General features: G+C 40.3%; 1 protein-coding gene across 1 annotated transcript in view; it reads right to left on the bottom strand.

Moving 5' to 3' along the window:
* Positions 1-16,385: 16,385 nt before the first annotated feature.
* Positions 16,386-23,147, bottom strand: part of LOC126198616 (uncharacterized) — a 79,915-nt gene continuing 73,153 nt past the window's right edge. The window contains exon 4 of the mRNA XM_049935070.1: positions 16,386-20,417. Coding sequence (XP_049791027.1) covers positions 19,694-20,417 — 724 coding nt within the window. The 3' untranslated portion in view covers positions 16,386-19,693. The remainder of the gene's footprint in view (positions 20,418-23,147) is intronic.

The raw sequence follows: 23,147 nt of genomic DNA, 5'->3' as shown, positions 1-23,147 counted from the left end.
AGCCCAAAAAATGCACAAATGCTGATTCATCCATTTTAGTAGATCTGTCAACATAGTGTCAGTTCCACATGTCTTCCCTTACTACCATTTCCATGTATCACACTTCATTTCTTGATTTATATTTGGAAGCACAGGAGTGCATGTAAACAAAACTACATAGGATTTTTACATATCTTCTGTTTTCCAATTTGGTGAAAAAAAAGTACCAAAAAAATTCCATCACATCAATTTTATTGACACACTGAAGTTTTTGTTTGTATTTATCATAACATTCTTAATCGACTTAAAATTTAGTACTCTCTTTTATTTAAATATGACCTTAAAGCTAATACTTTTCACATTAATTCTGTCAATTAAAACTGGACTTGGCAATTAATGAAAAAAACTTTTAATGGTTGAAGAGAGTGGTGGTAGGTGGAGGTGGGTAAAATAGTTTTTGTTAGGAGGAAGGACACATCATTGTTAGTTTATAGTAAGTAATATTATTGGTGAGGTTGAACATGTTTCAACATGTTATCTGTGATACTAGGAATAAAGATAGACACCCTGCTGCTGGATCAGATCACATTTCAACAAGCTAAATAATTTCAGTAGCTCACTGGCCTTCTAATGCCATATTCAGCTTATATCCAGCATTATAACATTATTGTGCCTACCTTTTTATTTCTGGAATATTGCTCACAGAAGTTGTGTAATTTCTTCTGACTGCTGTTGTTATGTTTGTGGTGAATAAACAGTGAAAGATCAACAAATAAATGTGAGTGAGTTTGTGAAGAAAGTTTGTTTTGTGTATTTCAAATTGAAACCTGGAGAATGAGACAAAACATGGGCTCCACGTAAGGTGTGCGGAAGGTGTGAAGCAGATCTTTGTGGTTTAAGGGTAAGAAAAACTCATTTCATTTTGGCATTACTATCACATAGTGTGAACAGAAAAATCATGCAGCCAACTGCTGCTTCTATTCAGTAAATGTGAAAGGATGTAATACAAAAAATAAAAAGAAAGTGTCTTACTACAATCTTGACTCACCTATTTGTCAAGTGTCACATGGCTCTCAAATACCAATTGCACAGCCACCTTCTAATTTAGATAACATTCTGAGTTAGTCTGAGGACTCGGGACACATTAGTTTCCCTGGACAAATCTGGTTCAGTTTTTCCTGTTGATGAGCGACCTTGACTTTTTCTCAGAAGGAGCTCAATCACCTAGTAAGAGATTTGGGTTTTTCAGAAGATAAAACCAAATTGCTGGAATCAAGGCTAAAAGGCAAAAAACCTACTATCATCAAGGACCTCATTTTCATGGTACAGGCATCGAGAGAGAGAATTTACTCAGTTTTTTCTCCAAAGAGAGATATCTGATTTATTGTAATGATGTTCTTGGGCTCATGAAGTGTTCTGAAGTAGAATGTAATTCATCAGAATGGCACATATTCATTGATTCCCTGGAAGCTAGCCTCAAAGCAGTCTTGTTGGATAATGGACATTTATTTGCATCTCTTCCTATAGGTTACTTGGTTCACATGCACAAAAACTGTAATGACTTGTCTAAAATTCTTGAGAAAATCAAATATCAAGAGCATGATGGTTTGTGGGGGTTTCAACCTACTAACCATGTTGTTGGGTCAGCAGGGAGGTAATATGAAATATTCTTGATTTGTTTGCATATGTGTAGTAGAGCCTGACAACGGTACTAGACAAAAACGAACTGGCCACAATAAGAAAGCATAATCAATATTACCATGTTTCCAGCAGAAAAAGTTTTATTGTCACCTCTTCATATTAAACTAGGGCTTATAAAGCAATCTGTCAAATCACTGCAAGGGATGGGGGTTGTTTCAGACATCTCTTTTCCAAGTTCTCAAAACTATCTAAAGTCAAGTAAAAGAGGGAGTTTTGGGTGACTCTGACAAGAAATATTTTATCTGATTCTCTCTTTTTGGAAACAATGGGTGAAAAGCAAAAAGAAGCATGAGACTCTTTCAAGAATGTGGTGCACAACTTTGTGGGGAATACTAATGACCCTGACAACAAAACCGTTGTACCTTCAGTGTACAATGCTCAAGGATGCAAGATGAGCTTAAAAGTTCATTTCTCATACTGCCACACTGACTATTTTCCTGAGAACTTGGGGGCTTACAGTGAAGAACAAGGTGAAAGGTTTCACCATTGTATCCATGATGTCAAGAGACATTACCAATGAAGATGGGATGTTAAGATGTTATCTGTTTACTGTTGGACACTTGATCAAGGAACTAGAGAAGGAATTAAGAATGAGTTTGGAGAAGCACCAAAGAGACGAAGAAAGAGCTTCACAAGAAAAAAGAGAAGATCTAAAATTGTGTATGATTCAGTAATAATTCTTTGCTTAGTTATAATAAAATATGATATGTTTACTTCACTGTAGTAAATAAGTGTTTTTGTCAAAAATTTGTTTTCATTTTGCAAAAAACCTATACCTGATATGATTTTATGGAAGTCATTTTTAGAATCTGTGACTTTTATGACATATAATTCAACATATACATACCACACAACAAGAAAAAAATTGCAGATCTCTGAGAGACACACCAATTGCCATTCACATACATTGATTACTGCAAATATTGCTTTCACTTTTATATTTCATAGCCCCTACAATCTAATAACAGTATGTAGAACCAACTGGGTGGTTATCATCATGTAACTTTAACATGCTGAAAATTGTAAGTTACTTGTTCTTGACAGAATTTTTGTACAATATAATGTAAAAGATCATTTAATATGGCACTGGCTATAGGTACGACATTCTCTTTCAACATTTGAATGCCCAAACTTGAAATTGGTTCTTGGAGTAACAAAGAACATAAACATATGAGGGTCACTCCAAAAGAAATGCACACTATTTTTTTTAAATCCATCTTTTATTCTACATGTTTCAAATTTTTACAGTGTATAGATACATCCTTTAGGAACAATATTTTCATTTCTCCATATAATTTCCATCTCTTTCAACTGCCTTACACCATCTTGGAACCAGCGCCTGTATACGCGCATGGTAAAATTCCAGACCAACCTGTTGGAACCACTGTTTGGCAAAGCCCACAAGGGAGTCATCATCTTCAAACCTTGTTCCATGAAGAGTCATTCAGTTTCCCAAAGAGATGATAGTTACATGGAGCCAGGTCAGGGCTGTAAGACGCTGTTTCAGTGCTGTCCATCTGAGTTTTGTGATCGCTTCCATGGTTTTTTGACTGACATGTGGCCGCGCATTGTCATGCAACAGCAAAACATCCTGCTTTTGCCGATATGGTCGAACATGACTCAGTCGACCTTGAAGTTTCTTCAGTGTTGTCACATATGCATCAGAATTTATGGTGGTTCCACTTGGCATGATGACCACAAGCAAGAGACCTTCGGAATCGAAAAACACCATAGCCATAACTTTTCCAGCAGAAGGTGTGGTTTTGAATTTTTTTTCCTTGGGTGAATTTGCATGATGCCACTCCACTGATTGCCTCTTCATCTCTGTTGAAAAATGATGATGCCATGTTTCATCACCTGTCACAATTCTTCCAAGAAATTCATCTCCACCATTCTTGTACTGTTCCAAAAGTTTCCTGTATACTGTTTTTCTTGTTTCTTTGTGAGTCACTGTCAACATCCTGGGAACCCACCTGGCACAGACCTTTTATAACACCAACACTTTCAGTATTCTGCAAACACTTCCTTCCCCTGTCCCAATGTAGCGTCTGTCAGCAGTCACCAATTTGTTAACTCTCTGCACATTGTTTGGAGTGTGTACAGTATGAGGCCTGCCGCTGTGAGGACAATCCTCAATATTGCCATGCCCGCTTTCATGACGTAACCTGCTTGCCCACCAACTAAATGTACTGCGATCGACAGCAGCATCTCCATACACCTTTTTCAACCTCTTGTGGATGTTTCCCACTGTCTCATTTTCACAACACAGGAATTCTATGACAGCATGTTGCTTCTGGCAAATGTCAAGTGTAGCAGCCATCTTGGAGACATGCTGTGATGGCAGCACTCTCGGGAGGAGGTTGAACTAAGTTTGAAAACAAGCGGGAATGATGTATCTACACTCTGTAAAACATACGCACATGCAGAATGAAAACTGTATTTTTACAAAAATAGTGTGCATTTCTTTTGGAGTGACCCTCGTATATGCCCTTTCAGTGATAAAGATTGCTGTCCACCTCATCATTTCTTTCATTTTATTTTAGTACCTGTCTGGCCTGGAAGATAGATCAGCCCTTTCACAATTCACACTAACATACTCAGTATCATATGTTTTCTTCTAAATATTATACATAAGCCCCAATAGTGAACAGTGATTCGTTCAGATCATAAAATACACTTATTAGTCTACTGCTTATGGCACACGAGAGGTATAAAAAAATTAGTAATATAGTTCACTTGTGTAAAACTGCAGCTAATGAGAAGGACCAATATTCTAAGATTAGCACTTTGTTTCCTGGGAATGAAGAGTTATGTTTACAGAATAAGTGTTAGTACACCTTCCACGAACTCTTTTAATGAATAGTAACATTTCTATATCAGAGTACTGCAGTCTAATCTTTTTAGTTTGTTGATGATTTTCATTCCTATATATTTTATTTTTTCCATTTTTATTACTACACATTCCACTGTGAAATTCATGGACTAGCAGAAAGCCTTCTTCCCTGCCACCCTGGGTCTTCCATAACAAAATATCTGAAGTGAATTTTATACTTACTTCCTTACTAGTTGTATTTCCTTCAAGAGAGCAAGATGGCACAGTGATAAGACATGAGATGTACATTCACAAGAACAGTTGCTCCAATCCCTGACTGAATATCCAGATTAATCTTGTCTGCAGTTTACCTAAATCGCTTAAAACAAATTTCAGGATTGGTTCTTTGAAAAAAAAAAAAAAAAAAAAAAAAGCCCCAGCCAGTTTCCTTCCACATCTGCTTCCAATTCAAGCTAGTGCTCTGTGTCCATCGATGTCATCATCAGTGATGCAATATACACATATGTATTTTGTGACTACTTACTAGGTTCATTTTATCCTTAGTTGATTTCAGTTTCAAATGAATCAAATGACACTGAACTTGTATGGAAACAAATGAATAAAAAAGCATATTCAGTGGCAGTTGAAAATCTGTGTCAGATCATTGTCAAAAAGTGAATTTCCTGCTTATCATGACAGCTGTTTCACAAGAATTCCACACATTTTCAATCATACTGTACATAAATTGCCATGTGTGGATTAAACTACTTAGGTAGGAAGGAAAGGTGGAATGTTAGATTGCAACACATTTTCTATTCTCTGAACAATTCTAACTACTCATTTCATATGAGATCAGTTTATCATAAATTGGCAAAAACTAACGTACCATTATAATACTAATAAGAGACGCCTGTAACTGCAATGAAGGCATGAGGATGGCAGATTTCTTCAGCTTCAACTGTATACCTCAGTACTTTCCATTGGTACACTAGCTTGGCACAAATATTACATTACCAATGTGAATACAGTTTCCAGGGCTCTCGGGTGTCCAGATCAGAACTGCCTGATGATGGTAGAAAGGTTATTCACTGAAATAATGTGGGACTTCAACGTTCGCATCTGGCTGGACACCTGAGAGCACTGGAAACAACACATATGCTGCGAAAGCCCTTGATCACAATGTGAATGCTGTATCACCTTACATTTTTACTGACAACACTTTTATACTTTGCCAGTTACTGCAATAATGACTAGAATCAGTACTTCACTAACAAAAGAAAGGAAGGAAAAGGAATACACAAGATGAATCTCTTAATATAACTGAAGTGTCACATTCATTTTTTCTGTTAGTTACGTAATGTGTTCTGTGAATTCTATGATAAGGGAGAACAATCAGAGATGAAGAATTAGTCAATGTACACATACAAGTAAGACATGAGGTTGTAGCTATGGTGACTTGCTTCTACAATATATGTCAGTGTCTATTATTAAAAGCAGGTATTGCATAGTTGTCAAAGATATTTAGACATGTTAAATGGTCACTAATTGGGCCTTACATAATTCATACATTAGAATGATCCTTTCAAGATGTTGCACATTTTTCAAGCATGCATTCCACTTGCTGTAATCTCATTCCACTTGCTGTAATCTCATTCTACTTATTTAATGAGTAAATGAGTACATTGAAAAAACATGTTGCAATGCTTAATTTTATCCATTGTTTGCACTGCTTCTTCTGTGACTGTATTACTTTTGTAATAATAAAGAACAATTGCCTTCAGTCACAAATCGTGCTTTTTATAAAATCAGTTTGTGCGGGGAACTATGAATGTCGAACAGGCAGCAATATAAGTGTCTGAACTAGCATATTATGTTATGTGGCCTTATTGTTTGTGATGCTTCTTGTAGTTTAGTGTTTCATCCAATTCATTATTATTTGAATCTTTTTTAAAGTATAAGTTATATGATTTAGTGCCTGTAATACCAGTTTTTAAAAAGCCTTTAAATGTAAGTTCAATGAAAATTACAACCCCAGTGTTTGAAAAACTAAAGAGCAAAAGTGAATACAACACATGAAAGTTTGTCATGAAATTTGTTCTAGAGGATGAAATATTATGGGTGCAAGTGCTGCTATGAATGCAAAGGATATAAATGCTACTTATTATTTTGAATGTGAATAAATTCCTTTATGAACATGTGGAAAACATAACAAATGCGAAGGAAGCTTTGGATATCCTGGAAAACGAGCTCATTGTTAAGAATAAAATTAGGTGATGAATCTCTAGGATGTCCTGGACACCATGTTGTTCAGATTTGAAGGTAGTATTCAGAATTACATAACTCATATTGTGCATTTAGTTAACAAACTGCAGACCATGGGCAAACCAGCTGATGGACTAATTGCACCCATTATCCTCAGAGGTTTAACAGATGTTTATCTGCCTTACTGTCATACTCGACTTATTGTGTTAAACTCTTAGCGTAAGATTAGACCTCCTTCGGAAGGCATTTGTCTGGAGCGTAAACCTGTGGATGTGATACGTGGATGATAAATACACTTCACAGTTATTAAAATAATCCGGGCTATAATGCCGCGGTCGAATTGATTTCAAGTTAAAACGTAACGTTTCGTCCCCACGTACGGAGGACATTTTCAAGACGGATCGTAGCTTTTTGAAGTGTCCGATTCACACCATGGCTCACTACTAACTGAAACAAAACTCCGTTTACACTTACTCCTGTGCAGCGGCGTGACGTTACATGCCGTCGTCCGCTGTTGGTATCACCTAACGTTGCCTTATCGCTCTGAGATGGAGGTGTAGAAATTAAGTAAATACTTTATTTAATAGAATTACTTTCTATTTAGACCACAATTACATGGAACTTGTTGTGGCAGAAGTAGTTGGTAATTATATTTTTCGGAAGATTTCACCTTTTTCAGCAAGTCTTTCTTTCAAATGCGAACTGCCCGATTCTTTTGCGTGGCGCTCCTTAAATGGTTCCAGCCCCCAGCCCCGTACTACTGAAGAGGACAAGAACGTGCTTCATCGTCGATACATGATACGCAACATGCAACGCCATCTGTGAGGCGACCTTGTCAACATAGACGTTGACATAAATAAAACTAACTGAGGCTGAATTTACATGTTGCGCTAATAACTGGTGTTACTTCAGTACTTGAGCCAAGCTCGTAACAGTATTTTGTGAAATTGGAACAAAATTGGGTGTTGTTGGGATGTCGGGATAAGAAGACCCATAACGGTGATGGTCCTGATATATCGGGATCGATGGCGCAATTCTACCATCACCCCATGGTAGAAGACCAGTACACATCTTCTTCAACACAGATGTCATTCAGCTTCACGCCCTTCTCCCTCCTCCGGAAAAGTCCTGGGACGTTTAAAAATCTCTTTGGCCTCTCTGTATACCCTTTCATTGTACGCGCTTGTCGATGCCAGTACTTGCTTCCTATCAAAATGATCTTGGTTGTCTTCTGGCTCCCTGGAAGATTGTAGAAGGGAGGGGATCAGCAGTTGCGGAACATGCTTTGCATCTAGATCACCACTTTTATTGTGACAATACCCAAGAATTGGCGGCCAAAGCGGATACCATGAAAGGCTACATAAGAGAGGCCACAGAGATTGTTAAACACCTCAGGAATTTCAATAGGAAAGAGGTGGTCGTGAAACTGAATGACATCCGGATCCCGGGGATGAAGAAAACGTGTACTAGTTTCCACAATGGGGTGATAGCAACAGTGGACGACTGCAACTGATAGTTACACTCTGGTATTCAAAGCATATGACGTCACACCACTGTGCTGTATAGAACACGCATAAACGGAATTTTGCTACAGTCAGTAGCGAGCCAACGAGTGAATCGACATTCAAAGAAGCTACGATCAAGCTTGGAAATGTCCTCCGCGGGTGGGGACGAAACCTTGGGTTTTAATGTGAAATCCATTCGACCACGGCATTATGGGCCGGAATATTTTATTAATTGTGACATACCCAGCCATAAAAGTTTACATTTTGGACGTACATCTCAGACTAGAAGACAGCAGAAGTTTTGAAAAAGTGATGCTGCAGAAGAATTATGAAGATTAGATTAGTAGACCGATAACTGATGAGGAGGTACTGAGTTCCCTTTGGGAGAAAAGAAATTTATGACTCAACCTGACTAAAAGAAAGGATCAGTTGACAGGACACATCCAGAGGCATAAAGGAATTATCATTATGATAATGTGGGGAAGTGTAGAGGATGAAGGGGGGTCTGTAGAAGGAGACTAAGACTTGACTACAGTAAGCTGGTTCAAATGGGTGTAAGTAGGAGTATAGTCCGATTAAAATTACTTGATAGTTGAGGTCTGTCCCTTGCCGCTGGAGTGCTGTCACATCCACTGCCGGCTGCTGCTCGGTTATAGGCGATACACAAACACAACGAGTCACTTTCACAAATATTGTTAATGTGAAACGCAGAGCAATCTTGGTAACGGATGTCGTGAGGTGTGCCGGAAGTTGGAGATACTGTGTCGACAGCTGATTTTTATTGACCAATTACTGAACAGCAGTAGCTCTGAATTTAAACTCGCGTCTGCGACACTACCTAAGCGTTACTGCTGCTGAGTAACTCTTCTAAACAGCAACCCATACGAACAAATCAGTTGCGACTTTACCTGTGGTTAGTCGTCCTTTAGGTACTTAGATTGTTCACGGCTCTGTTTAAAAAGAATAGCTCGATGCTAACATAAGGTCGAGCCGCGAACATCTGCTTCCTTCCCTGCAGCTAATTCGCTCCAAATGGTGACCGTAGCTGATTCTGCTGTCAAATCGTCTATGCATTGGCTAGATTTGCAAATTAATAAAGTACACAGAAATATAAAATAAAAGATAAATGAATAATTAATAAAAAGGTTTCTATTCTAACGTCTGTAATTGACGTTAGATTACAGAGAATTATGTTGAATATCTTTTATCAAGGAAGAACATCTCGAATAAACGAAAAGTGGTCTACAACATTCAGTTAAAATACAGATAGAAAATATCCTTATCATGTGCAGTAAAGTTAACGTTGAGAGCGTTACGAGAATGGTAGCAAAATCTCCAAAGTAAATAATTATCAAAGATATGTGGAAACTGAGTCCATTTTTGATCACAATACATGAAATATTCACCAGCTTTAAATAGTTTAGACTTCAACTCAAAACAGTTCAGACTTCAACTCAAAACACTTCAGACTTCAGCATAATGATTCACAAACTAACACACGTGATACAAAGAATAGTAACTCATATTTGATCTATCCTCAGTCTATTTCAGCTTGTCTGACACTCCACCATGTCTTTGAGCATTGTCTCGCTGCACAGAGGCCATGCGAACGACAGCTCTCTGGGACCTGAGCCCCATAGCGTTCAGCCATGCAATAAATTCATGCAGGCCGCTGGTGGCCGAGCGGTTCTGGCGCTACAGTCTGGAACCGCGCGATCGCTACGGTCGCAGGTTCGAATCCTGCCTCGGGCATGGATGTGTGTGTTGTCCTTAGGTTAGTTAGGTTTAAGTAGTTCTAAGTTCTAGGGGACTTATGACCTCAGCAGTTGAGTCCCATAGTGCTCAGAGCCATTTGAACCATTTTGAATAAATTCATATTACCTCGTGTCAATACTGGGAAACAGAGTTGCTCGTATAAATACGCGTAACGTCACATTTCCTAACCCAACCAAAACATCGTCATATGCAATGTATCCGAGAAAACGGCGATCAGCAATCTGCAGCAGAACTAAAATCACGACCACTTTGTTCACAGCGTTTAATGCTAACCTCTATGAACAAACTCAAGACAGAAACATTTCATATTACGTCTGTTTGCATAGCCATCTTCCGCAGCAAGATTTCAGTCGCTAGCAGTAAAAGCAGATTTTAGTATCTTGCTGTTATTGGTCACCTGAAACCATTCTCACACTGCCTACTCGGGGTGCCGCGTTACCCACGCATCAGCAGTCCTGGTTGGCACTTGGCTGCTGATTACAGGCGATACAAGCAAATCCCAAACGAAAAAAGAATGATAGGAAGAATAATAATAGCCGATACGATGATGAATCCGGCGCGACAAAGTATTAGAAATAAAAAAGTTACGTTTAAACCAATTATCTGAATAAAAAAAAATAAACTGTCTCTTTCGACTAAATTTAGAAACATAAAACGTTTTTCTACATTTGACGAAATTCGAACCTTCGACCTTCTATACACCAATTTATTCACTAACAACTATGCTTTGCCATTACCGTGGGAAACACTCGCGTATTATCTTTATGACTGATGTCTCAGACACAACGAATTAATTAACAACGTTCAAAAAGTATGTTTCAGGCAATGTCGTGCGAAGCCGACGTCTGTGATTATGGTAACTCTATAAATGACGCTGAATCTCGTTTTGCGTGGAATGATTCAGTAGTGTTTGGTTAGTACGGAGTATGAAACGCTTGTATTTCGTTAGCATCGTTCTGTGTAATTATCATACGTGATGAAAGACGAAATAAAAGGTTCAGAACCAGTATTCGGAATCCAAACACATCAAGAAAGAAATCCGCACAGGGAACTGGAAGTCTGTTAATTGTTGTGGCAGTTTGGCAACCGCGAACGGTTTGGGTGTGACACTGAGCGCTCTGATTGGAGGAAACCTACCACAAAGCGCGAAGTGTCAACTATCAAATAATTTTAATGACACCATAGGTACGCAGAGAAGACGAGACTTGCACAAGGTTGTCTAAACGCAACGGGCCACGAACTGTAACCAACAGTTCGACAACGCCACAATGAACGAATTTAAAAATTTATCTTTACTAAGCACTGTAACTGTTTGCAGTAAAATGTGAAACACTGTTACCAGTGACTGGTAACAGCGATTGGTTACAGTTCTTCATCTTCTACTACACAACAATGTTAACACTGTTGTCGTAAGTGAGGGACAAGGTTAAAAATCACGAAAAACATTTTTCCAGATCATTAAACGAGGCTCAAAAACGTACCCGACCCCTTGTTTTGGAAACCTTGCTCTTTCAGGCATAGGAGCAATGTTATAGAAGTCGGTAGAGAGCACCAGCTGTTGACCAGATTTTTTGGTATTTGAGTTGCAGTACAGCACCTGTTCAGACAACCAAAAGATGTGTTTGCCATTCTTTTCTTTCTCGCAGAAGGGATGGCACCAAGTCAATGTGATGTAGGTGTTTCCTCGTACGTATAGCAGTCGTTAAACGTGAGACGTGCTGTAGTGTTCACGAATCGTCTGGAGCAATGATGTTTTTATGTCTGTTTCGGTACAATATGTGGCTTTGTATATAGGTGAATCTCGTCATTCCATGTTCCACTTCTGTCTGATTATTATTTTGAGAACATTGAAAGAATTCTGCAGCTGGTCCATCTTTCTTTGACGCGTTTGTACACTGTTTCATTTCCACAATGTTTTACCCGCACATGTTAAAACTCTGATTCCGAGTTTTGAGATTTAATATCAAGTTCATTATGTCGTGTGCCACTGGATGATTGTTTCGTCCACTGAAGAGGCTTCTTAGTAATTCAAGCGCTAAACTGGAATAAGAGAGAATAATGATCTGACCGTTAAGATGTTCCTCTGCATACTGAAGCGTTTGTTATGTGACCCTAAGCTCAGCTGTCATATCCGTTACTTGCTTGGGCAGCATGAATTTCTCACACCTGTGACAGCACTTATTCCAATAAGAACAACCATCATTTTTCTTTGACGAATGACTATAGATAAGCCTTGGGTTTCGTTTAGGTAGCGAAAGCCTAACTTTGGGTCTAATACTACTTGTGGCTCTAATACACGAATCTGGTAATCTGAATCCTAGTAGAACAGCTTTTGTGCTGACAAATTTCTGTTGTTAAATAGACTATTTTCCATAGGGTCGACAATAAGAGGAGGAAGATTTTTGTTGAGCTAGTATCTTGGCGTGGAATACGAGCCCCTTGGTATTAATGTCTTGCAGTATCTAATACCTTACGAACTGCTACCGTTTTAGTGAATACCTCGCACTGTAGTACAAATATGCGGCCTAGATGTAGGGATGGCTCCTTTGCCTCGACTACGTGAGCAATACGCGGAATATACCATTGTCCACAGATGCTTTGTAGTTGCTTTGTACTGATATTTACTCAGTCAGACCTATGTCCAGAGCTGAGAAAAATAAAATAAACATGCAGAACCGCTTCCAAGCTCACGCACACCATAGCACGAAATATATTTATGGACTTCGCAGTTACGGCAGACTCTGCGGTAAGTGTCTTCGTTCAGGGTTTGCTATCAATGTGAAGTTCGAGTCAGACTCTCACAATGCAGGCAAGAGTCACAAAACAGGCATTTATGACACGAATATTTTATGCTTAGAGAAAACGTATCACCAATGCTTCGAGCTTCAGCTAATCGTGAAGTAATCACTCTCATGCTAATATCGTGATTGGTACCATCGTTGTGAAAGCTTGATATTCACTGTAAAGTGATGCACTCTCCGTTGTCTGATACGCAATCAGATTTTCTAAAGTTACAGTGTTTGCTAATTTGATAGTCCAAATTACAAATCCGTCGACAAAGCGTAACAAAACTAAAAGCAAACTGTTAGTTACTACAATGACCCAGTCCTATGACGGACTTTGCAAAAGTAATATACAAATTCAAGACTTGAATTGAAAGTGCCCACAAATACTAAATACAGTACGAGTATATAGTACTAACATGTTCGTAAGGATTATATTTATTAGTTAATAAGTTTTTACCATATCCTACTCTTATACTGAATAATTACAAAAATGTATGATAATGTTTGAATAGAATGAAATTTAAAATAACACAATGAAAGAGAGCTTCATCGGCGGAACGAGTGTCATACCCCGTGACAACACCTAAGTAAAAAAATAAAAATAAAAATAAAAATAAATGATGTCCTGAAGCTCTTTTCCAGTGTTCGTGAGGGATACATATACAGGGTGTTACAAAAAGGTACAGCCAAACTTTCAGGAAACATTCCTCACACACAAATAAAGAAAAGATGTTATGTGGACATGTGTCCGGAAACGCTTAATTTCCATGTTAGAGCTCATTTTAGTTTCGTCCACCTACGCTCAACGGAGCACGTTATCATGATTTCATACTGGATACTCTACCTGTGCTGCTAGAACATGTGCCTTTACAAGTACGAACAACATGTGGTTCATGCACGATGGAGCTCCTGCACATTTCAGTCGAAGTGTTCGTACACTTCTCAACAACAGATTCGGTGACCGATGGATTGGTAGAGGCGGACCAATTCTATGGCCTCCACGCTCTCCTGACCTCAGCCCTCTTGACTTTCATTTATGGTGGCATTTGAAAGCTCTTGTCTACGCAACCCCAGTACCAAATGTAGAGACTCTTCGTGCTCGTATTGTGGACGGCTGTGATACAATACGCCATTCTCCAGGGCTGCATCAGCGCATCAGGGATTCCATGCGACGGAGGGTGGATGCATGTATCCTCGCTAACGGAGGGCATATTGAACATTTCCTGTAACAAAGTGTTTGAAGTCAAGCTGGTACGTTCTGTTGCTGTGTGTTTCCATTCCATGATTAATGTGATTTGAAGAGAAGTAATAAAATGAGCTTTAACATGGAAAGTAAGCGTTTCCGGACACACGTCCACATAACGTATTTTCTTTCTTTGTGTGTGAGGAATTTTCCTGAAAGTTTGGCCGTACCTTTTTGTAACACCCTGTATACTGTATTTCTATGGGAATAGCCGTAGTGTGAATATTCGCTGTTTTCTCTTCAGTTCTCCAAACTTGCTGCTGCATAAGGAAACTGAGTGGCAGCCACTTGTTGATTCATTTCATCGTCAAATGGTTCAAATGGCTCTGAGCACTATGGGACTTAACATCTATGGTCATCAGTCCCCTAAAACTTAGAACTACTTAAACCTAACTAACCTAAGGACATCACACAACACCCAGTCATCACGGGGCAGAGAAAATCCCTGACCCCGCCGGGAATCGAACCCGGGAACCCGGGCGTGGGAAGCGAGAACGCTACCGCATGACCACGAGATGCGGACAAATTTCACCGTCGTAAAGAAGGGCGCAATCAAACTAGAAAACGTTGTCATTCATTTTTTTAACGTTTATGTGGATACTAAGTTTTTTTATGAATACCAGCAGCTTATTGATTTTTATGTCGGAATACAAGGCCCTAGTCTAAGGCCCTGACTCTCCCATAATCATCTTGTCTAGCATTACTCTATGTCAACCCTCTTACATTTCGTAGCAATGAATATTAGTAAAGGTCATTTCTGTTCGGTTGTGGTCTTTCCGAGGCTTCTACGTGACGTTTAGTTGTGAGCTCTGCGCAGTAATTTTATTCCTCGGTTTCATAACACGAACTCTTGATAAGCTATAGATATGATTCGAGAGAAGGTTGTCTGACGAAGCAGTATGACAAGCACAAATTGTGGGTATTTAGACAACGAACGTGGCCGTTAAAACTGATAGCGTCTTCGATGTACTTAATCAACAAGTTTTCGATTCTAGATAGACCTCTTTTATATCGGTAACAAATCATAAGCATATGCGCGCAGTGATGTACCTGTTCGAATTTTAAAGTTCGAAATCGGAGTATTAAATACTGTGGAAGCTCGCTAATAGATATTCCCGTGCTCTTTTTCGCATCGTATGTACGTTTGAAGTAAAATAGGAGCTGTGAAAGATTTCAGCTTATGACATTCAATTCAACACAGTAACATGTTCGAAATTGGTTTGTGTGAACGTTTCAACACAGATTTAGATATATGAGTCTACTCGCAAGTCCACATTTGAAGTCGATCGCAAAGGACTAACTTGAGAAGAAGTCTGCAATAGAGACGACTTGAACGACAAATGTAACAGTTTCGTTCAGATCTTTATCACATCCTTTAATACCTCTTTCCCAGCACAGAAAAAGTTCAGACACAGATGCAGTACTAATAAACCAAGTACCTGAATAACTAATGGCTTTACAATATCATGTAGGTGGAAGCGGGAGCTGTATCATAATGTAAAGGAAAAGGCAGAACCCGGTAACAGAACTGAACTACAGATAATGCAAAATGCTGGCGAATGTCATCAAAAACGCCGAAACAAGAGAATAGAAAGATTTAAGATTAAAATTAAAACTATTTGATCCATTGTGAAAGAGGTATCACGCCAGAATGTTAGTGCTCAACGTACTACACCAGTCTTGTGAGAGAATGAAACTGTTAGTGATGCACCAGTGTCGTTCAAAATACTTAATAATCACTTCTTGTCATCAGTCGGTAAGTTAAATAAAAGTTCTGTTGGTACAGCAAAATATGTGGAATTCTTGACAGCTGGTATTCTGAGACAGCTACATCACTTGCAGCTACAGAAAATAAACAAAGATGAACTTACATCAATTATTACATCAGCAAAGAGTAAGGGTTCCCATGGCTATGATTGGATTTCGAGTAAGATTATGGTATGTGCACCATAAATTAGTTATCTACTCACCGTATCACTTATGCAACGTATCTTTCAGTTGTGTTGAGTTTATTGAGGGTTTGAAACACTCGTTAGTGAAACCACTTAATAAAAGGGGCGAGAGAGATAGCATAGTTCACTACCAGCGAATTTCTTTGCTACCAATGTTTTCAAACGTTTTTGAGAAAGTAATGTATAGGAGAGTAGTGGAAAAACTAAATAACATAATTTGCTGTCAGTCTCCCAGTTTCGCTTCAGGAAGAGATTTCCGACAGAAAATGCTACTTATTTGTTTGCATGTGAGTCACTAGCATTAAAATAGGAGCAGGGCAGATGGTAGGCGCTTTCTTTGATTTAACGAAAGAATTTTATTTAGTTGATAATACAATATTTTTGCAGAAGCTGGATACTTATGGGGTTACGGATAAGACTAAACAATGTTTCATTTTATATATGGAAAGTAGGAAGCAGTTGGCTGTCTTCCTGTGTCAATAAGCAGGTAAGAGGTTTGAAGCGGACTCCCATGGTTTCTGATAAATAAATAAATCTGTATACTCTTATGCAATACTCTAGAGTTATAGAAACGTATAGTATGGTCAGAAATGTTTATTCTCACAGCATAAAATATAAAAGTCTTCTGTTGTCAAAATTGAGCATTTTTGTAACTACATTAAAAATTTCCATGTCATTTTGATTGTTAGTTAATGTCTCTGTGGAATTTCACTGCATGGACAGCATGCTAATTTTGACATTTCCATAGATGACATAGACCTAAAATGATGGATTTTGCGTATCTTTACATATGTTTAATACGCATCTAGGGTGACACAAGTGGAATAGTTAGTATTTAGGGATATAACATGAACGCTCATTTGAAACATAAAACTTTATATTGACATGTACCCTATTCTGAATGGGTTCAAAATAGAACACATTCAGTGTACATTTGATTTTGGGTTAGTGATGCACATATGTGTGTCTTACCCACCCAACCTCTTTGACGTTTTATTTTTCCTGAAGCTGACTCGTTGCTTTGAACCTCTTTTCTCGGGATGTCCTTGTGCCATAAAGTAGTCCGCTTAATTCTCATTTGTCCATAGTGTGTTGTGAGTGAATTAATGCGAGGAACTGAGTGTATCAGACAGCTGAAATGCCACACACCTACGCTAAAGAAGAATACGTAGACATGGTGTATCCTTACGGCTTCTGCGATGGCAGTGCTCCAGCTGTTATCAAAGAATACAGTTCACACTTTACCGATGGTAGATTGTTTATCAGAGTTTCACCACACTGCGTGAAGCAGGTATTCTTCGAAGTTGTCATTTTTCTTCTGAACATTTAGTTCAACAACTTTGGTGGAAAAGTAACATATTTTAAAACTGGCACAGTTATAATGTGGCGTGTACGATAAGAATGCACACGTGACCCAGAAGTCTGTTGACCTTGGAAAATACACTAATTCACGGAATAACATTTAGAGAGGTAAATGAACTGGTATAGGATTTTTATTGAAACGAAAAGTGAATGTAAAACAGGCTAACAGATGGCGCTGGACAACAACACGTCAGTGAGAAACGTGTATAAAATGAGCAGTAGCGAGACAGGAAGTTAGTTGCTCTAGCGATCGCGGCATGTTGACGTTACGATAACAGGCACTATTAGTGAAGCCTTACTATCAGAATGGAGAATCCGGTACACCAGCTTTACGATCCTGTCGCCATAAGAAGCGTATTCAAACAGATAAGGGTCCTGTGACAAGTGTCGCTTTGAAGAAAGTGATCACGAAGTTCAAAGTCACGTTTGTTTAGACGATTGGCTCCATAGTGTTTGACCAGACACAAGTGATACTGCTGCTGGGACAGCCCGGAAAGAAATGGAGCCTTCAGCGAGTTCATCTCCAGATGGTGAAATCAGCACTTGTGAAGTCGCACGTCGCACCAGCATTCCTAGAACCCTAGAACTGTCATGAACTCCCACCTACAAGCCGACAAAGACGCAATGCGGTGTGGATTTACCACATCATTCGTGATCGAGCCCTTTTTCTTCGAGAAAATGCGGGGTGTTGCTTTTCAAAGTGTCAGAGAGATGGGTGCGAGGTACGACGATATGCTTCAGAATCGCACCGTCCCTAGCCTGCCCAATAAACACCTGCTGGACGTTACGACTTTTATGCAAGGTGGTGCTGCACCGCATATCGCTACACGTGTAAAAGATCTCTTGCGCACATCATCTGATAATAGAGTCGCACTTGCGTCGTGCTTGGCCTCCCAGATCCCCAGACCTCAGTCCATGTGATTGCTGGTTGTGGGGCTGTCTGAAGTCTCAGGTCTGTCGCAACAGTCCGACCTCATTAGCAATGCTAAAAGACAACAACTGAGGTAAATTTCTCAAGATAAGTACTGGCAAGCTGTGCAATACTGTTTACAACATTGTCCCTCATCTACAGGTATTGTTGATAAATAACAACCACCATGCTGAGTATTTGTTACAAAAAACATCGCTTTTGGTAAAAAATCAATTTTTATGCTAATTATGGCGTTTGTGTCATATGAAGGGCCATCTGTTGGTCACTTTGTGCACTTCTTTGGTTTCAATAACACCCCATGTCATTTCATGAATGTGTGTCTCTCTACCTACATTATTCAGTAAGTACTGAATTTTCAAATGTTAAGGGGGGTAGGACGTCAAACGGGCCGACTTGGAGCAGGAGAGTCACCACAGGACATTTTAATTTCTACTGTCTATACTTTTACAAATAAATTCATAAAACTTTGTAACCATGACCAGGAAGGATTGAGGACTCACACTCGTGGCTGTGGAAGTTGAAAAACGTAGCAAAACACCTTTTTTTACATGTGAAATTTCATCATTTTTTCACTTATTACTGGCTGCATTTGTTGCTATAGGTACACTTTTCTTCCTAAGTAAGAGTGATTCTTCGATGAATTTTTCATAGCATACAAACAGTAGTTACAGGTGTATGAAACTCTAGAATTTTCCAAATCTATTAAAAAACTGTGGAAAAAATTAAGATAGTTAACTATAAAACTTGAGTTTTTTTCTAAACATCAAGTTTAAAATGTAACAGCTCATTCATTTTTTCATAAATTAAATAACTTCTAGAGTTTCATAGACCTGTAACTATGGTTTGTATGCTGTGCAAAAGTCATCGAAGAATCTCTCTTACTTAGGAAGAAAAGTGTCCCTATAGCAACAAATGCAGCCAGTAGTAAGTGAAAAAAATGATGAAATTTCACATGTAAAAAGAATGTCTTTTGTTACGTTTTTGAGCTTGCACTGCTATGAGTATGAATCCTGAATCCTTCTTCGTCATGCTGTTAAAGTTTTATGAATTTATTTGTAAAAGTATAGACAGTGGAAATTAAAATGTTATATGGTGCCTCTCCTGCTCCAAGTCGGCCGGTTTGACGTCCTACCCCCCTTAACGGGCTTGTGGGTCAACCTGTGCATTAAATGTCTTCTATCTCAGAAACGTAAGAAGGTTTTTGCTCCTAATGATCGTTCTTGTCGTATCCTCAGATGTTGACCATTCCATTCCCGCTGGGGCACACTGAATAACAGGCAGTTATTTTTGACCAGGCACGATTGGTGTATTTGTGGTGGAAGCAGTCTAGCACGCTGCCTGTCGAATGCCAACTACTTTGAATAAGACTACTAGGACAGACGCGTTACGCGTCAGCAGAGCTCGACACGCGTGGGTTGTCGACCGCGTCAGGTTGACTCCTCGCCTGGTGAACGCTGGCGGGCTCGTGCCAGACGTGGGTCGCGCTGTCTGCCTGCCCGTCACAGTTGGAGTTGGGAGTGACGGTGACGGTGAGACTGTCCTCGTAGGTGGGTGGGTAGGGGTACGGGGGCGGCAGGTCGCCGCTGCGGGGCTTCCCCGCCTCCGACCAGGAGGTCTCCGTGTCCCACCAGAAGAAGTCGCCGTCGTCCGGGCTCTGCTGGGGCGGGCGCCCGCGGTCGCGACCCGCCCTGAAGCAGGCGTCGAGCCGGCAGCGCCGCCGGCCGCGAGCTGCCCTGGCGCCGTCCACCGCCCTCTGCACGGCCGCCAGCAGGAAGCACAGCACGGCGAGCGCCGCCAGCACCAGCAGCGTGTCCTTCAGGTTCTTCAGGTCCGCCGCGTACACCACGGTCACCTCGCCCGTCGCCTGGAACGGAGCCCCTTTGAAGAGGTTAGAGTCGGCCGCGTCCTGGGGCACCGGTCCGAACAGAGAGGAGAAATCGTTGAAGACCGGGGTGTCTTTCTGCCAGCCCACTGCGCTATTTGAAGCCCTATCGGTGTAGGCGGCGGTTTCCGGATCGTCATACACAGAGGGAGGATCTTCCACGAGAAGATCACCTTGATGTAGCTGCTGCTCCGGCGCGAAATCTTCTTGCGTGGTCGCACCTATCCTGAAGCAAGAATAGTAATCTGTAACACACTCATGAAAAAAATCACAACAACGAAAAATAATTCATGTAGAGTTTTGAAATTTCGGGAATACACTGGTCTATGTGACATATTTACACTACTGGCCATTAAAATTGCTACACCAATAAGAAATGCAGATGAGAAACGGGTATTCATTGGACAAATATATTATACTAGAAGTGACATGTGATTACAATTCACGCAATTTGGGTGCACACATCCTGAGAAATCAGTACCAAGAACAACAACCTCTGGACGTAATAACGGCCTTGACACGCCTGGGCATTGAGTCAAACAGAGCTTGGATGGCGTGTACAGCTTCAACACGATACCACAGTTCATCAAGAGTAGTGACTGGCGTGTTGTGACGAGCCAGTTGCTTGGCCAACATTGACCAGACGTTTTCTAATGGTGAGAGATCTGGAGAATGTGCTGGCCAGGGCAGCAGTCGAACATTTTCTGTATCCAGAAAGGCCAGTACAGATGCGGTCGAACATTATCCTGCTGAAATGTGGGGTTTCGCAAGAATCGAATGAAGGGTAAAGCCACGGGTCGTAACATATCTGAAATGTAACGTCCGCTGTTCAAAGTGCCGTCAGTGCGAACAAGAGGTGACCGAGACGTGCAATCAGTGACACCCCATATCATCATTCCGGGTGATACGCCAGTATGGCGATGACGAATACACGCTTCCAATGTCCGTTCACCGCAATGTCGGCAAACACGGATGCGACCACTATGATGCTGTCTGTACACAGAACCTGGAGTCATCCGAAAAAATGACGTTTTGCCATTCGTGCATCCAGGTTCGTCGTTGAGTACACCATCGCAGGCGCTCCTGTCTGTGATGCAGCGTCAAGGGTAACCGCAGCCATGGTCTCCGAGCTGATAGTCCATCCTGCTGCAAACGTCGTCGAACTGTTCGTGCAGATGGTTGTTGTCTTGCAAACCTCCCCATCTATTGACTCAGGGATCGAGACGTGGCTGCACGACCCGTTAACAGCCATGCGGATAAGACACCTGTCATCTCGACTGCTAGTGATACGAGGCCGCTAGGACCCAGCACGGCGTTCCGTATTACCCTCCTGAACCCACCGATTCCATATTCTGCTAACAGTCATTGGATCTCGACCAAAGCGAGCAGCAATGTCGCGATACGATAAACCGCAATCACAATAGACTACAATCCGACCTTATCAAAGTCGGAAACGTGATGGTACGCATTTCTCCTCCTTACACGAGGCATCACAACAACGTTTCACCAGGCAAAACCGGTCAACTGCTGTTTGTGTATGAGAAATCGGTTGGAAACTTTCCTCATGTCAGCACGTTGTAGGTGTCGCCACCGGCGCCAACCTTGTGTGAATGCTCTGAAAAGCTAATCATTTGCGTATCACAGAATCTTTCTCCTGTCGATTAAATTTCGCGTCTGTAGCACGTCATCTTCGTGGTGTAGCAATTTTAATGGCCAGTAGTGTAAATGGTTAACACTGAAAGATTATAGGTTAATGTAAACGCCAGATAAGACATTGCAAATGTGAAATACTGGCACATTATTAACCGATACTAAGATAAAGGAAAGGAAAAGTAAAGGCACCATAGAGGCACTTCTGACGTTGAGGTTGATAATAGAAATAAGACTAGAGAAAAATCGACACACATCCACAGGATTTATCGACCTGGAAAACGCGTTCGACAATGTCAAATGGTGCAAGATGTTCGAAATTCTGAGAGAATTAGGGGTAAGTTACAGGGAAAGAAGGGTAATACAGAAAATGTACAAGTACCAAGAGGAAACAATATGAGTGGAAGACCAAGAACGAAATACTCGGATTAAAAAGGATGTAGTATTTCGTCCCTACTGTTCAATATATACGTCGAAGATGCAATGGCGGAAATAAAGATTCCGGAGTGGGATTAAAATTCAAGGTGAAAGGGCATCAATGATACGATTCGCTGATGATATTGCTATCCTCAGCGTAAGTAAAGAAGAATTACAGGATTAGCCGGTTGGAATGAACATTCCAATAAATACAATATATGGTCTGAGAGTAAACCGAAGATAAAGGAACTAATGATAAGCAGCAGAAATGAGAACAGCGAGAAACTTAACATCCGAATTGATGATCACAAAGTAGAAGAAGTTAAGGAATTCTGCTATCTAGGCAGCAAAATAACCAATGAGGAACGGAGCGAGGAGGACATAAAAAGGAGACTAGCATTGGCAAAAAGGGCTTTCATGGCCAAGAGATGTCTACTAGTCTCAAACATAGATGTTAATCTGAGGAAGACATTTCTGAGAATGTACGTTTGGAGCACAGCATTGTATGACAGTGAAATGTGGACTGTGGGAAAACCGGAAAAGAAGAAAATCGAAGCATTTGACATGTGATGGTAGAGAAGAATGTTGAAAATTAGGTAGACTGATAAGGTAAGGAATGAGGACGTTCTTCGGAGAATCGTCGAGGAAAAGGATATCAGCAAAACACTGACAAGAAGAAGAGACAGGGAGGGAGCTGCAGAGGGTGAAAACTGTAGAGGAAGATAGAGAGTGGAACACGTCCAGCAAATAATTGAGGACGTAGATTAGAAGTCCTGCTCTGAGATGAAGAGCAGAGTAATTCGTGGCGGGCCGCATCAAACCATAAAGCAGTCAGAAGAATGACGAAAAAAAAAAAAAGCTGAATGCCTGTTGCACTTCGTCGGACAAT

Source organism: Schistocerca nitens, chromosome 8, assembly GCF_023898315.1.
Source record: "Schistocerca nitens isolate TAMUIC-IGC-003100 chromosome 8, iqSchNite1.1, whole genome shotgun sequence".
NCBI lineage: Eukaryota > Metazoa > Arthropoda > Insecta > Orthoptera > Acrididae > Schistocerca > Schistocerca nitens.
This window is presented reverse-complemented; position numbering and strand designations above follow the sequence as displayed.